General features: G+C 35.1%; 1 protein-coding gene across 1 annotated transcript in view; it reads right to left on the bottom strand.

The window, feature by feature from the left end:
- Window positions 1–1,849: 1,849 nt before the first annotated feature.
- LOC135219253 (uncharacterized) overlaps window positions 1,850–17,058 on the bottom strand; it is a 23,090-nt gene continuing 7,881 nt past the window's right edge. The window contains exons 2-7 of the mRNA XM_064255867.1: window positions 15,676–15,770; window positions 12,074–12,194; window positions 9,091–9,188; window positions 8,423–8,548; window positions 7,868–7,969; window positions 1,850–4,501 (exon numbers count right to left, since the gene is read on the bottom strand). Coding sequence (XP_064111937.1) covers window positions 4,256–4,501; window positions 7,868–7,969; window positions 8,423–8,548; window positions 9,091–9,188; window positions 12,074–12,194; window positions 15,676–15,735 — 753 coding nt within the window. The 5' untranslated portion in view covers window positions 15,736–15,770 and the 3' untranslated portion in view covers window positions 1,850–4,255. The remainder of the gene's footprint in view (window positions 4,502–7,867; window positions 7,970–8,422; window positions 8,549–9,090; window positions 9,189–12,073; window positions 12,195–15,675; window positions 15,771–17,058) is intronic.

Genomic DNA, 17,058 nt, shown 5'->3' with positions numbered 1-17,058 from the left:
ACGTAACGATAAAAAAAAAAAATTAGGGCAATGGTAGAAGGAAAAATTATTGACTTAAATTGTAGTAATTAAGTTTTCTAATATGTAAATACTTTAAAAAGTCCCATCATTTTGTAGCTTTTATGGTTAGTACTGGTATTTTATGGGATATACTGTTTTGAAAAATATAATACTGCTATTTATTGTTAGGACTGGAATCACATATCTGCTGTAGTTTTAATTGGTGCTTTGTTTAATGTGTAATATCATCGAATTTCATATAATAAGTCAAAACCAAGGTTGAATTAAAGAGAATGTATTTAGAAATATATTCGAATCTATTACATGGCATACATTTCATTTTTGACAACTGTACAAGTAGTCAGATTAACGGAACAACGTTTCTTATCAAATTCTGGAGTTGCTAATTATAGTTAAACTTTGATGTAACCCTTTGAGTTTGGAAATCGTATTTAGTTTCATATATTATATTTGTTAATTGTGAACATTTTTATTTATATTTTCCCAGGACTTTCAATTTTTTTTTTACTTATGTTTTTGTTGATAGTAATTACCTTCAGATTTACTTACCAGCGAACGAATTTTATTTCCATAATGCTTCAGACACCGTAGTTATCGAGTTATTTCAGATGTTTGTTAAGTTTAGATGCTATTTTCTTATCAGTTCACAAGTTAACCTAATACATGATTAAGTTTTCCCTTGTTTTTTAAAGATGTAGGCAGAATGATTTATCTAATATTATCGTATTCTAGAGTATCTGGTATTTACTCAATTTTCATATTTATCTACATAAATTTAAAGTTCTTTAATGCTTTATAAAATGACCCCACCATTTGTTGTGCTGTGGCGTATACTCGTTCATTCTAGTGAACACCTTTCTCTTATGCTCTTTGGGAAAATATACGCAAAAATATAACTGAAGATAAAAACATATAGGAAAATATATCCGACAGCTCAGTGGTAGCATAGAAATCATTTCTGGAGACCACGAGATTTAGTGGTAAGATGACTTTTGCTTATTTCTCTGCATTGAAGATAAAGTGTTTGAAACTAAGTGTGTTCAAGTGTTGATGGGAAGTCCCTCTTCTTTGACAATATTGTGGATGTTTTGTTTGAGAGGTTAACAAGTTACATGGAGTGTTTAAAAAATCATTTATCTTGATGAGTATGAAGAGACACATTGTTTCAGTTATAATTTAATAAGATCTGTGCGTTGATAGTGTTAACTTCCCCACTTCCTCATCACTTCCATTTCGTTATGGCGTTATTTACTCTTTCAAACACTTTCAAAATATTCTTAGCGAGATGAAATTAAAGATACATATTGTTTCAGTCACATCTTCATACGAGCATATGTGTTTATTATGATCGGCGTCCTTTTGATTGTAGAATAATGAAGTATTTATTATCCATTTATCATATGGAACTTGAGAAAATCGATTTATTCTCATTTAGGTTACTTAATTATTTAGATAATGAATGTATTTCACCTTGAACTCAAGATTGCTCTGTTTTCAAGTTTATAACAAAGGTTTATTTTTGTTTATTTAATCATCGGTAGTAGAGCTGAAATCGGTTTTACTTTTGTTATTGTTGTTGAAGTTATTTCCAGTTTTATCATTACAATATTTTTTTATTTTGTATATTTGGTGCCTTACTTGCAGTTATGGAACTCTGATTATTACACTGAATTTTAACCAAAGGAATTTAGGTAACAGATCTGTAATGCATCTGTTAAAATCTGTTTTTAAACTTTTAACTAAGTTTGTTTCATCCCTCTTTAGGTCCAATCAGCTTTAATTTTCCAACAGGAGGAGGAGGAAGGAAGAGAAAAAAGTAAAAAAAGAATATTTATCGACTCGTTTTATTTTTGTAAATCGTCTTATTACAATAGAAAAACAGGTCCTTTGCAAACTTTATTTTGACTCTCTGGCTTTCATAACCAGCAACTACTTTGTTGCAAAGGACCTGTCCAGTTACACTGGATGCCATACAAAATACAAGACACTCACGAGAAATGTACTTTCAATAATACTTAAATATTATAAAAGGAAAGTATAAAAAATTGGTTTTTGGTTTGGTTGGGTGGGTTCGTAGGTGGGTCAGAAGGCATGGTTGTGGGGAGGAGGAGGAGGAGGAGGAGGAGGGGCGGGGGGTTGTTTGTTGTCGAAAAGCGTTGGGCTTGGGAGCAGGGGAGAAGGACTGGAGGTCCATTTGAAGATCATACATGTCACACAACCAAAATATACAAAAGTCATCCCTAATGTATTTACATCTAATATATACACAAACTAATTGACTTATTATTTCTGGTAAAAAATGCTTCTGGTTTTTTTTTTTTCGTTTCAACGAAAGGAAGTGAAACTGTCTGATTAAAAGAAATGCTTTCAACTCCCTTGAGCAAATCTCACAAGGAGTTTTAATTCAAAATTGTCACTGAACAAATGTAAGACTTTTTTGGTGGGTTTTAAATTCAGAAAAATTGGAACAAAGTCAATAGGCCTAATGTAGATACATGCCTAATTTGCTCATTACGGCTGGTTTAAATTGCATAATTTAAGCAAAAAGGCATACATGCAATCGTATAATGGTTCAAAGCTTAAAGTAAACACAGGTTTTGGAGGAAAAATAAATTAATAATCTTAAAAAATAATCAGTTATGAAGGCAACTATTTTTGTGATTAGCATCAAGGAACCAGTTTATGATAGGTTGCTTTGAATGGCTTAGCTTTGTTCTTTTAATGACTTCAGGCTTACTTTGGACATATCGGCCCTCAGGGTCGAGAGTCACCCCGTACCAAATTTCTAACACCGTATCTGAAAAGGCCCAGATCCTGTACGTGTTGGGAACAAGGAATTTGGTTGTGTTTGTTGAAATAATACATTAGAGACATTTCATCTGTCGCACTTGTTTTGTTTCTGTTTCATCGTAACGATGATTTTCTTTGACAGTTGTTAATTCACATAAGCCGTTACGATGAACGGGGTCATCGTACAGTGAAATTGCCTGAAGACAATGAAACTGCCTCGTTAAGAGAAGGCAGTTCCTTGACTTTCTAGCTCGTGGTTTGAATTTAGCATCGCCCTATATATTATCACCACTGGTGGATATTCGATGACGAATGTCCTCCACTATTTGTACAATGATTCATTTTAAAGCCAACTAAACATGTATGAACTAGATTTCAAGAGACTAATAATAGGAATAAGAATGAAAGTGTGCATCTAGTATCAGTTTGTCTTTGGCACTAATACGCTGGTGTCAGTGTCCCGTTTTAGCTTGACCTAAAACCACTGAACCAACATCATTATTGGGAACAAACTCGTTAAAAATATTGTTAAGAAAATACCTTACTTTACACACATCCCATTCGCCAAGTCTGACTCACAAATGGAAAAAGGTACCTTAAATAAAGTAATACAAAAATGAATTTGTGAAAACTTGTCGTGTTTTTTCCAAGAACAAATGGAGAATGAGAGAAGAGATTTTCTCGTCAACTTGTTTCTTACGTTTCAAAATATAGAGGGGTAATTACCTCGTAAGTTATCCCTCATTTCGAAACGAATCTCCTACGCTTTGTCTGCATTTACCGTCTTCTGATACTTTCATTAACATTCTGATTCAACAAGCTACATAGAAACACTTAGACCTTGGCTCGTTCATCTTTTTCTGTGTTCATCACATACGGGAGAGCCGTTCGAACTCAGAGGCCATTTCCCTTTGCTCTCTTCTTACATTTGAGATCAAGAAATTATAGATGATCCTTGTTCTAACTCCCTACACTTAACGTCATGCTGGTCTAAGTATTGAACGGACTGACTTGAGGTGGATATGCAATTTTACAGGAATCACTCAGATCGAAAATGACTAAAAAAAATTCTCTAATTCGTTAAGTCAAGAAAACTGTTCCTTTGACGCTTTTGCAGGAAGTTGAAAATAAAGCTTTAGTACTGAAAGTACAAGTACCTCAAATATGAAAAACTTATTTATACACTTAATATAAAAACGCCTTCAATTCACCATACAACTCAGACTTAACTGTATATGTGAATAATAATGACTGGCAATGATATGGCTGTATCCTAAAACATAGTCTAAAAAAAAAGATCATATCACTCCTTGGGGAGGCGAACGACTTCGAAGAGAGATGACTGTATCAAAAGGGGAGGTTTATCTCTTGCGGTAAGTAAAATTAACTCTATATACTCTTAGAAAAAATAAATCAATTTGTAGAGGGTTTTAAAATGCTATGATTAGCGTTCACTGGGATGTCTAAGGGTTTCTGCTCTTCCCGCTTTGTCGATGCTACCGGAAGATCCTGGCAGTGGGAGCTTGTGGGTGCTGTCCGCTAGTCCCTGGTTCATGAATTGATCGTCGATGTTAGTGTGGACAATGGCCGCCTCATCGTCGTAGTCCATTGGAGGGGCTGTCGGGCCGCCGTTCTTGCGGAACTTCGCCGTGTGCAGGCTCCTTCTGCTGCGTCGGTTCTCCTCGCAAACCTGCAGGAGGAACGGAAGAGGGGGAATGAAGACTACAGAGTGTGGCACGGAGGAGGAAGGGAAGTGGCCACAGGCCGGAAGAAAATAACTTAAAAGTAAAGGAGACATGAATCAGGGAGCGCCGTTGTATAGGTGGCTGTTCCAAGTGGTGCTTGTTTTCGCTCCTTGTCTGTTTTTGGTCGAGGCCGAAAGTTTTCAGGTTTTTGTTTTCAAAAATAATTCTTTGGTTGATAATGACGCAACGAAGCCTTCAGTAGGTGTAGAAGTATATAGTATATCTATTTTTTAATACGAGAAAAATTGATGCAAGTAACATTATTGTTGTTGATAATAATAGAAAAGCTGAAAAGAGTTGCAGTGTTATACTGAAAATGGTTATGCTTGCTTTGTTTCCTTTTTTTTTTTTTTTTTGTTTCTTTGGGTCATTTAAAGCAGTTTTCCACTGTGTTCATGCAGTTTACAATGTTGTTAGTCCTGTTTGGTTTACGTGTTAAAACACCATGGAAAGTTATTTACTTATATAAGACTTATGTTTGAAGGCTCATCATGTGACTTAAACTCAGTATTAAAGAAAACATTGTGAAAATATTTATGTGATGTACTCAGGTGAAAGATAGCGTGTAAATATTAATTATAGTTTTGTTCTGATTTCTTATCTACCACTGCACATAATATGGGTTAAGAAAGAATTACTCCTTATATTTTAATCCTTAAACTAAAGATATATATATATATATATATATATATATATATATATATATATATATATATATATATATAAATGACTGCCCCTTTAATTAACGATTCACGACATTATGATAAAATAGATAGCATAAAATAAATTACAATAAAGCTAAGAATCTGAGATTTAAAAGTTGCACAATAATTACAAACTTAAAATATTAAAAATACTAAAAAGACACCTTTAAAAAACAAAAAACGTTAACTAAACAGGACAAAAGTATAAAATAAGTAAAAAAAAAAAAACCGAATGAAACAAAAAATTATAAGACATATTCTAAGTAAAGTAAAACTGGACCAACCTATTCAGCGGCAATGCCAAGATGGAGATAAAAGGAAGAGACTAAGAAAGGTACAGTGTGCAGCAGAGGTTTGACTCGTCCCCTTGTGAATAGTCAAACCTCTGCTGGGCACACTGTACCTTTCTTAGTCTCTCCTCTCCAGTCTTGGCATTGCCGCTGAATAGGTTGGTTCCCAGTTTTTACTTTACTTGAATATGTCTTAATTAATTTTTTTTGTTTCATTCGGTTTTTTTTTTTTTACTTACCTTAATAACTTTTGTCCTGTTTAGTTAACGTTTTTTGTTTTTTAAAGGTGTCTTTTTAGTATTTTTAATATTTTAAGTTTGAATTATTGTGCAACTTTTAAATCTCAGATTCTTAGCTTTATTGTAATTTATTTTATGCTATCTATTTTGTACAGCCCTCGAAAATGTAATGAGACATTACGAAACGTCGGGAATAAATTGACCCTTTTATCAAGTCTTTATGTCCTTCTCCTCATTGATATATATATATATATATATATATATATATATATATATATATATATATATGTATATATATATATATATATATATATATATATATATATATATGTATATATATATATATATAAATAAATGACTGCCCCTTTAATTAACGATTCACGACATTGATGATAATAAAGGTTATCTTCTAGCAAATAACTTCAGTAACAAAAAAAATATATATGTTATCAGTCCCTAACTCCATTTTTTTAAATACTAATCTCCATTAAACTTTGTTTTTACTCCTATTGCTATAGAGAAGTCTGAGGCTTCTATTGTATGGGACGATCTCATTGTATTTTCCATTTACTCCCCCCTCCCCTCCCACCCCCCTCCCCCCTCCCCCCTCCCCACCTCAGATCACCATTCCCCCCCCCCCCTATCCTCTACGTTTCCTGAAAACCCATATCAGCATTCTCTAAACGTGGAAAGGTTAGGGGCGGGTGGCGGTGTGGGCAGAGGGGTGGGGGGGGGCCAAAGATGGGGGGGGAACTTGACAATACGAGAGATGGCTGGCTCTGCCATGCTACGCTGCCTCGCTGGTGGAACGGAGGTTCTGTTTTTGCGTACCGAGAAGAACCGGACATTCTATATTCGCTGGTTGGGAAAGGATAATAGCAGTAAAGATGGGGGGGGTGGGGGAGAAGGAGCAGATTCGATATAAAAAAACAGAATGAAGGGGAGCTGGGAGACAAAAAACATCAGAAAGCACTCGTGAAGGAGAGAGAATGTGTTCGTTTTTGAGGGTTTCAGATCGAAAGGGTTTTTTGGATTTGGTCTCTACTGAAATATTTGTGGGAAGTGGTGTAACCAATATATCATATATATATATATATACTATATATATATATATATATATATATATATATATATATATATATATATATATCGATGTATATATGTGTGTGCGTGTGTGTGTATGTATGTATAATCAGCTAAAGACGGGAAAAATAAAATATAAAAAGGCGTACCAAGCGCTTTCGTTGAAATAGCACGAAAGCTCTTAGTACTCATTGCATTTATTTTTCGTGTGGCTTTAGCCGAGTATGTTATCATACGATTTGGTGACATATAAGCATGTATGTATAAATACTGAAAGGAAATGATATCCAGGTGCGACGCTCAAAGAACTATATAATTCTATCCAAACAAAAATATCGTTCCTATTAAAGAGAATGATGCAATTTCATCTCGACAGAGCCCCATGGGACGTTATCAGACTTCTTGCTTGGAGATGACAGTGCGTCTTATAGTTTTCGCTTCGGTGACAGACTGTCGGCAGCTGATGTCGTTTCTACATCCCAGTACCAAAGCAATTATTCCCGGCAAGAAATGTCCTAAAATCGCGTACAGCATGGCCCTTTTTTATAATTTTTTTTTATTGTTTGACTGATAAAAAGGAGATTAATTCGTCAGAGATTCGCTTCTGTTACTTCTACCTGCGGTCGGTGAACAGAAGATAATGAGTCACTGGAGAATGAGTGAATTCACACAGGCTTGGTTTACTTCTATTTTCCCTTGTGCGTATGGTTGTCCCTCTTGAAAACAAATATACACTTCTCTTATCAATTTTATCGTCATCTTGGATACATGGGGAAGCTTGAGTTAATCGTCCTGTAGGCCTTAGAACTTAGTAAAAAAAAAAAGAAGAGAAAGCTACTTCATTCAACTCTCCCTTTCCTCCCCCATCCCCTCATAAACTCCTCCCTTCCAAACCCCACTACCCAAGCGATCATCCTACGAGTCAACGAAAGACCAGCGAGCGCCTCTCGCCTACGACACCCAACTACAGAGAAACAAACTGAGCCTCGACTTACCTTGTATGAGAAGATGCCACCAACCAGACAGAACAGAAGCATGATGAGTAACTGGGCGAGGGTCAGTCCAGCTCCGAAGTACAGGAAGTGGTTCTCGTAGTCCTGGTAACCAATAAAATTAAACTACATTTCAGATCTTCTTATTTGCATGGAACGTGGAAGTGGACTTTTGGTCTACTTCTACTCCCAGCCCTTTTTCCCCTCTCCCCTTTCCATGCTCTTTCTTAACCTCCTCCTCCTCCTCCTCCTCCTCCAAAGTCAAGGGGAGCATGCATGCATGCAAAGGAACGAGCGGAAGGAGCGGGCAAGAGGACAATAGGACTCTATGTACAGATATACCAGTATGATCATGCCAGTAATAATAATAATAGCCATTACGTACATAACAATAACAATAATAATAATATATTCACAAAATAGATTCAGAACGGAAATATCTGGGTTTCTCCAAGTTCCAGAAAGTAAATAAAGAGGTCAGATAGAAAATGAGGAAAAGAACATGCCATCGAGTTCACCAATGATTCTGACAAGAGGTCCACACATCCCAGTACTTACCTGAGGTTCATAATTGATGTGATCGAAACTCTTGCGTCGGACGACCCAGTAAGAGATGTAGTAGACGTTGATGCCCATCACTCCAAAGGACTTCAGGAGCCAGAACCAAGTTAGCCACGGCATATGCTGTGGAGACAAAGAGCGAAATTGATTTTAGAACAGAAATTAAGAGGGAGGCAGTTTTAGATTCTATCGGTTGGCCTGGGTGATGGGTTTCAGCTGGATTTTGGGGGGGAAGTTTAGGGAGAATTAACGTCAGATTGTTATCACTGTATGAAGAGAATGGGGCCTTCCTCCCTACCTTAAGAATTAATGAGATATTATGAATGAATGTATATATATATATATATATATATATATAATATATATATATATATATGTTATATATATATATATATATATATATATATATATTATATATATATATATATATATATATATATATACATGCATACATGCAGAAAATCATGGTTAAAGAAATATGTGGGCCAACTGCATAAAATCAGTATGGATTATAACAATATGTCTACACAATTCAGCTTTGTTGATGTACTTCCTCGAAATCCATTATAGCCGTGAAAGCGTTCATAACTGACTCTAAATCCTGTATTAGTAACAATTACTATCATCATGTATTCATAAATGCTTGTAGCGGTCATCGTCGCCACCATATCCTTACCTTGACTCAGAGCTATGATATAAATCATGACGAAGAAGGGAGTGATGGCTCCCTCGCCCAGTCCGACATACACGCGGTAGGTGAACACTGCAATGAAAGAGAGACATATTATGAATTATGACGACATTGATAATGAAGTTACATTTTCTGATACTCGTTAAGTTGCCATTTTTCTGGTAAATAGTTTTTCTCGTTTATCTCAGCCATGTGTGTGTGTGTGTTTTTAACCATTATAGACGGTATCTAATTTTAGAGATATTTATGATTATAGTATTGTTATGTTTATGATCTGAAATACTTTGAAGCAATATTAATTAAATAAGACGGATAAAGTTAAAGTACATAAGTACACAGTTACAACAAGACATACAAGAGAGAGAGAGAGAGAGAGAGAGAGAGAGAGGCAAATCTCATCAACTACGACGAGGATCTGTGGTGTATGGGCTGACTGTGCCTGCATGAGTCGTGATGTAATTAGATATATATGCAATATTTCAGATTCCATTTGATTAGAAGGAAGAAAGTCTTGTCGGAGATCATCTCATCTCTCTCTCTCTCTCTCACACACACACCCAGTGTAGAGGCAATTATGGCTGCCACTCCTTAAGATTCCTTCTCTCTCACTCTTGGCGGAGCAAACATCTGTCTCTTTGGCAATATGTCTCTCTCTCTCTCTCTCTCTCTCTCTTCTCTCTCTCTCTCTCTCATTCTGACGATTCTCAGCAGACAAGTTATTGTATATATTATTCTAACGCTCCTTATTCTACAGTTTAAATTCCTTTACCTTACTTGTGTCCTCTCTCTCTCTCTCTCTCTCTCTCTCTCTCTCTCTGTTATCAACACATTTATCTTATCTGGAAATATATATAATATTTATATAATATATATTATATAATAAATTATATATATAATATATAGTATATATATATATATATATTATATTATCATATCACATATACACCACATATCTATATATATATATATATATACTATATATATATATATATATATAATTGCGAAATTACTTTGTTGGTGGAATGCTAACACAAGGTCTATTGCTAACATATCTTTTTCGTCACATATTCGTGTAATTGTAAATATTTATCGACACGATTTAATAACATTTTGGTGAACTGTGCGATATCTAACTCTGTCTGCTTGTAATTCTCTCTCTCTCTCTCTCTCTCTCTCTCTCTCTCTCTCTCTCTCTCTTAATTATGGCATTCCTTAACCCAGATTCCCCTTTCCATAGAAAATATCAGCCAATCTCCCAGAATCCCCTCGGTTACCGAGCGATGCTGAAGGAGAGAAACCAGAGTAGCCCATCCAAGCTCCTTTCTTTCCACATTCCCACCCATACCCTCACTCACCCTTCCATATTATCCTTCCCACCCCTCTCTATTTTTTTCTTTTGCTACCAACATGCCCTGAACAACCCCCACCCCCGGCCCTTCCTCCTCCCTGGGGACCCCAGCTGCCTACCCGCCGGAGAGGGACTGTAGACGCCGGTCTTCTCTTCTTTTCGGCCTCAATCAAATCCTACCCGCAGCATCCCATTACATAAGTCTAATTCTCGAACAACGAACTCCTCTCTCTCTCTCTCTCTCTCTCTCCTCTCTCTCTCTCTCTCTCTCTCACTTATTTCGAAAACCAGAAGTTCTTTGTTGGCCTCTGTGTTACGCGACGTGACTCGGTCTTCGTGTCACGTAAAGTTTTGTCTTGTTTTGCGTTGTGTATTTTTTTTTTCATGGCCGTTATCCCGTATAGCCTGAAGCACATAAACGTTTGTGCTTTTTACTAGAACCTGTGAGTGTGTGTGTTTGTTTGTATGTGTGATTGCGCGCACGTAATGCAAGATTGTCTGTGTACGTGTCTAAATCTGTTTAGTATTAACCTAAAGACTCGACAGTTGTTCATTGCTACTGATAGGTGGAATGGATGTTAAATTTGACCCTCTAGTTTTGGAAGGCCACTGACCCCGAAAAGGTCGTGATCTGAGTTGTTTCTTGTTTGTATCAAGTTATTTTATTATATTATATATATATATATATATATAATATATTATATATATATATCTGTTATATTTATATATATATATATATATATAAATTACTATATATATATACATATATATATATACAACATTGGGGCCGTTTTTAAATATTGCAGTTCATAAAACCTAACTGATTAATTTCTGCAATTTTTATATATTTCTTTCATTGGAACGTGGCCTGACACACAATTGCACGTGCGTGCAAGAAGGTACCCGCAGCAATATCTTTACGTCAAGAGAAAAACGAGGGGAAATAAACAAAAAAAGGCCATAAAATCTTGAACAGTAAATCGGAATAAAAATGCCTTCCTCAATTGTGTTAAGAGTTAGTGCATTCGAGATATACCGCTCTTATCGTCATCGTTAATATTACAGTTTTGTCGATGTCGTGAAGCGTGTTTAATGTTCCAGTATAGTTTGTTTTTGTTTTTTTCAACGCAGATTTCATCTTGACATCGACTCCTCTGTTGCCTGTCTTCTGGGTGACATCACCTTGCGTTACCATTCCTCGCAACGCAGTGACACTATTAAGTTGGTCCAGTCTCAAGTACGCGTGATTTGTTGATAGTGTCTTTCATTATTAATCATGTGAAGGTTAACCGAAGGTTAAACGCAATGATAACCAGACCAACATAGCTGTGTTTTGCGTATGAGCTAAAGCAGCATTTCTCTCTCTCTCTCTCTCTCTCTCTCTCTCTCTCTCTCTCTCTCTCTCTCTCTCTCTCTCTCCTAATTTGGATCTGGCAAATCTACGCTTAGTCAGTAACGATATTCAATATTTTGACAATGTCTCCTTTACTGCATTTTTAAATTATTTACTTATTCGAATAGTCATGCTCACTGACACAACACTAAGCACTAACACACACACACACATGCAAAGGGTATAATGCATGTTAGACTCTCGAAGGATACTTACATTGTTCATAGATGTAAAGTTTGTTCTGACATACTGTGATGTCCAGATCCCTAGGACACAGGTAGAAGGAATAGGCCACGAATCTGTAACCGTAGAAACCGAGGGTAGCTAAGCCATGTAGCTGCAGGGAAAGAGAATAAATAATTAGCATTGAAAAATGAGTAAGATTGCAATGAATATTTATACCGTAGGAAAGTTGAGTGAATTGAATAGAATAATAAGAAAATAAAACGGTAAATGACAAAGGCAAGGAAGTTGTTTACATAATATATATATATATATATATATATATATATATATATATATATATATATATATATACAAAACTGTAAAACCTATACAAACATAAAGACAGACACTGGTCAACATGAACTTGAATCAGGTAAAGTTATCTAACTACTGAAGAAAATTAATGAATGGCCGAAATTAAATAAAATGAGTGCGGTAACGGAGAAGCTTAAGACGTTCTTCGGCCGTCGTAATTAAAGGGAGAAAACACAAGATACTTTTCTTATCCGACTTCTCCCGCGGGACTTTTACAGTTCAGGGGCGCAGTTTGCTATGAGGTGTGTTCTCGTTTTTAATTAAAGGAGGATATGTGATGTGAGTATTCTGTGAGGGTGTTTGCTTGGTAAAAGAACAGTTGCGATGATTGTGTGTAGTATATATATATATATATATATATATATATATATATATATATATATATATATATATAATATAGTATATATAATATATATATATATATATATATATATCTATATTATATTATATATATGATATATATATATATATATATATATATAATATATAATATATAATATAAAAATTAAAACTTTATAGGATACATTATACCAAGTGAAAGGGACGGAGAATTGGAATGTAAATGTTTAGTTGACTTTGATATTAGGTTTACATTACATTTTCTTATTCCCAAGTCCTTAGGTTTTTTTTTTATCTCGTTTAGTTAAAAACAAAAAGGAAATGACCGTAAATGTGGCAGTGATAATGCAAGGTACATTAACAATGACAAAAAGTTCCCCAACTAAGGAAGTACGTTGAAATGGAAGAAGAAATTAATATATATATATATATATATATATATATATATATATATATATATATATATATATATATATATATATATATAATACACACTGAAGGGCAAAGGATAAGTATATAAAATGAGTATTGAAAAGTGAATTTAAGACAAAGGACGACACGATCATTTTTTTTTTCCATACTTTCCATCGCGAAAAGGACAATAAAATATCGCTCTTGTTGAAGATCTCGAGTGAAGCCAGACAAAGGGAATATGTGGCGAGATGCAGGTGATGGAGAAGAGGAGGAGGAGGAAGATTAGTAAGGAAAGGAGGAGTGGGAGGGGATGGGGGAAGGAGGGAGGGGAACAAGTAAAGAGAAAGAGAAGTGCTTAATAGATGCAAGTGGTTGGAGCACTTTAATTGCCTCTCATGGGGTTTAGAGCGAGAGTGAGAGAGAGAGAAAGAGGGAGAGAGAGAGTAAAGTGATATTTAGGTTCTCTTGGCAGAATCCTTCACCAAATATCAACCGTTATATATAAATTAGATTATAAAATACAAGAATGAAAAGAACACAGTAAAGTTATGCCGTAGAATGAAACAATAATATTACTACATAATCAGGATAAATTACGTTGACTTCAACATAAGGAAAGCTAAAACATCGGAAACTTCAAATAATATAGTATAGGTTCCAATTGGCAGAATGACTTATAGCTAATCTTGCAAGAAGAAGAAAAGGAAAACAAAAGGCGAGAGAGAGATGTAGTATTTGACGCTGTGCTTCAGCCGAAGCAACATGATCAAATTGCAATGATGTGATGCATCAGCGCTCGCTGGTGTCGCTCCTTAAATAAACAGCGTAAACACGAAGCACTTCACTCTGTTCAATACATCATCTTCTAAGTAATGGCCACACTTGTTATATAAAGAGTGATTTGGAGCAATTACGATTCACGAGAGCGAGTATTTCTGTTAATCTTTCGATTGGACACTCGGTGAACTGAAGGCTACTATCATTGGCGGGTATTTGTTAATGATCATTGGAATTTATTCTATCAGAATTTTTATTTAGACGGAAAAAGTCCCTTAGAGTTTGTCGTAAGAAAGTTACTGCCAGGGAAGCACAACGTAAGTAGTTATCTAATTACGCCAAAGAATGACTCTTATTCGATATAAAAAGATAGAAATTCTCTGCAATTTTCCCATAACAGGACAAAATAGCAGTCATCTTAGAGTGACGAACGAGTGACGAACTCTGTATCTGACCCCATTAGTAGAACTAAATGTTCATCAACCATTGTGCTATTATGTCGAGTCAACATCTTTACGTCCAATGTAATGATGGTGTCATGTAGTAGAGCGACTGACTACTCTTGTAAACATCCTGCACAAGGTGATGTCAGCGGATACGAGTGGATTTTTGGTTAAACCCAAGATACGCAAGACCATTTGTTCGGGAGGTGTACTACGTATTGTAGGCTTCCTCAAGAGGTCGTGTCGTCCAAACGCTGGACAACATTAGTCATCGGAAGTGTTGAAATATTACATTATTATTATTGCGTTTTTACAGAACACATCACCGGTGTACACCGGAGATTATACATACTCCTGCGTAGAAAGAAACCCATTTGGATATTTGACTATTTTGAAATAACCCTGGAGGAAGTATCGCATATTTGATAATACTCGCAAATTGTAATGAATGTTTTGTTCTCGAGCCTCCGTTCGTGCCTGCACCATGAATTTCGTCACGCCTACAGTTTTAATTTTGAATTTTACTGTTTATGATTTTTTTTTTTTTCGTCCTGTTTCGTAATTCACTCGGAGCTTTCTCTAGCAATTTTTAACCTTGTGGAAGTAGATTAAATCTCCCCCTTAGGAAAAACTTGACGTAGGTAAGCCCGAGGTTTGGCGTCCCGAGGTCATCATAACTAGTAAGTGCACTGATGGTTGCCACGGCTCTTTAACAAGGTGATAAAAAGCTTTATAAATTCAGCCAAGAGAAAGCGAGCAGATGTTTTCTTGAACCTTTCGTGGCACAAATTTCCGTAATTGCTTTCATTCTCGTGGCGTCGCTTTGCCCTTTTTGTGCCTTACAGTGGATGGGATAGTTTACTGTATTCATTATTATTATTAGTATTATTATTATTATTATTATTATTATTATTATTATTATTATCCCGGAGATGAACCCTGTTCATATAGAACAAGCGTGCTAGGGCCACAGATTCAAAATTCAAGCTTCTAACGAATATGGTGTTCATTTGAATGACGTAACAGGATGTAATAGGTAAGACAGAAAGAAGTGACCAGTTATTAGAAGACGAAAATTAAATTGACAAATTAATAAATAAATATATAAAAATGTAAACAAAACTATTAAAACACAAGGAGAATTGTTTTTGTGGCTTGAATCAAAACAGAAATCGTATTCTTGGCACAGCCTCAGAATGAAGAGAACGAGAGAGAGACAGAGAGAGAGAGAGAGAGAGAGAGAGAAAGAAAGTTACATTTTATATATATATGATACGTATGAGTAGTCTCATTCCTTCTACTTACAATATCTAGAACAGCAAGGAATATCCCAAAACCAACGACGCACTTGAGCGAGCATGCCATGATGGTGAGTCTGTTGTGAGCTGCTCACTTCACACCTGCAGAGGGGGAAAAGACACAGGGTTTAGTCACTAAGAATTTCAGTGCGCTGTCGTTAAAAAGAGATTTGCACGCAGAGAAGAGACATGCACACATGTATTATGTATATAAACATATTATGAATATATATATATATATATATATATATATAATATATGATATATGATATATATATAAAAAAAATCATATAATATATTATATAGATAGATATATATTATATGTGTATGTAAATTGTATATATATATAATCTTTTACAATAAAATTGGCATTAAATATGAAATATCTTAAAAAAACATAAGCATACAAGAGCATCATAATTCCTACGATTAAAATCGTGAAAAATAAAATTATTCTCCGTTGGAGTTACTTGAAAATGTTTGCAGTATAAAGATAAGTATGATCTTTCATTAGTCAAGCGTTTCTTAAAAATAACTTCATTGTTATACACCTTTAACAAATTATACCTTCAACAAATAATTAACAGTGTGAAAATTATGATTTTTTTCTTGAATACGCTTTGTCGTTTTTTCTGTGTGGGCATGTTGCAAATATGTAGAAAAGTCCAGCAAGGAAAATAGTAATTTGGAAGAGATCATGTACAGGAAGTTGTACTGAAATAACTTGCGACCTGTGTGACATGGCAAATGTTAAGTACGTATATTACTTTACCACAAAGCTCCCAAGTTCACATAGAAATTATACTTATTAATAGGTTTACTATAGATATATATATATATATATATATCTATATGATATATATATAATATATATACATATGTGTGTGGTGTGTGTGTGTGTGTGTGTGTGTGTTGTGTGTGTGTGTGTGTGTGGTGTGTGTACAGTGTATTTGTCAAGCATTGATATATTTTTGTTGGTTTATTTTAAAAGTATTTTAAGAAAAACAAAATTCAATTGCTGTAAATGCGACAGGTATGTTCATATTATAGGTAGTCCGTTTGAAGGGACAGTATTCTCCGTGAGAATATTTTTGTTCTTATTCAGCAAGCCATTCATTCTCCTTTTTGCGCTGCGAGTAGTAAAAGTGACAAGTGAAGCAACTTGGACAAGAGGGCCATTAACAACAACCACAGCAATCACGGTAAAAACAACAATAATGATGATATTAAAAAAAAGTGATGGCTGCCTACGTATTTCCCGTAACCTTCAAGAAAGTAGCAATTCTGCTCCTCGCAATTATACTTGGGAATGGTTCTCGAGGAGTATTCCAGTGTCAAGGGAATGATATTCCAGGAAGCCGGAAACGAGGAAATGGAGTGGTCCAGCTGA

This window comes from Macrobrachium nipponense, chromosome 1 (genome assembly GCF_015104395.2).
Source record: "Macrobrachium nipponense isolate FS-2020 chromosome 1, ASM1510439v2, whole genome shotgun sequence".
Classification (NCBI taxonomy): Eukaryota; Metazoa; Arthropoda; class Malacostraca; order Decapoda; family Palaemonidae; genus Macrobrachium; species Macrobrachium nipponense.
The sequence above is the reverse complement of the archived record's forward strand: the minus strand, read 5'-3'. Positions and strand labels throughout refer to the sequence as shown.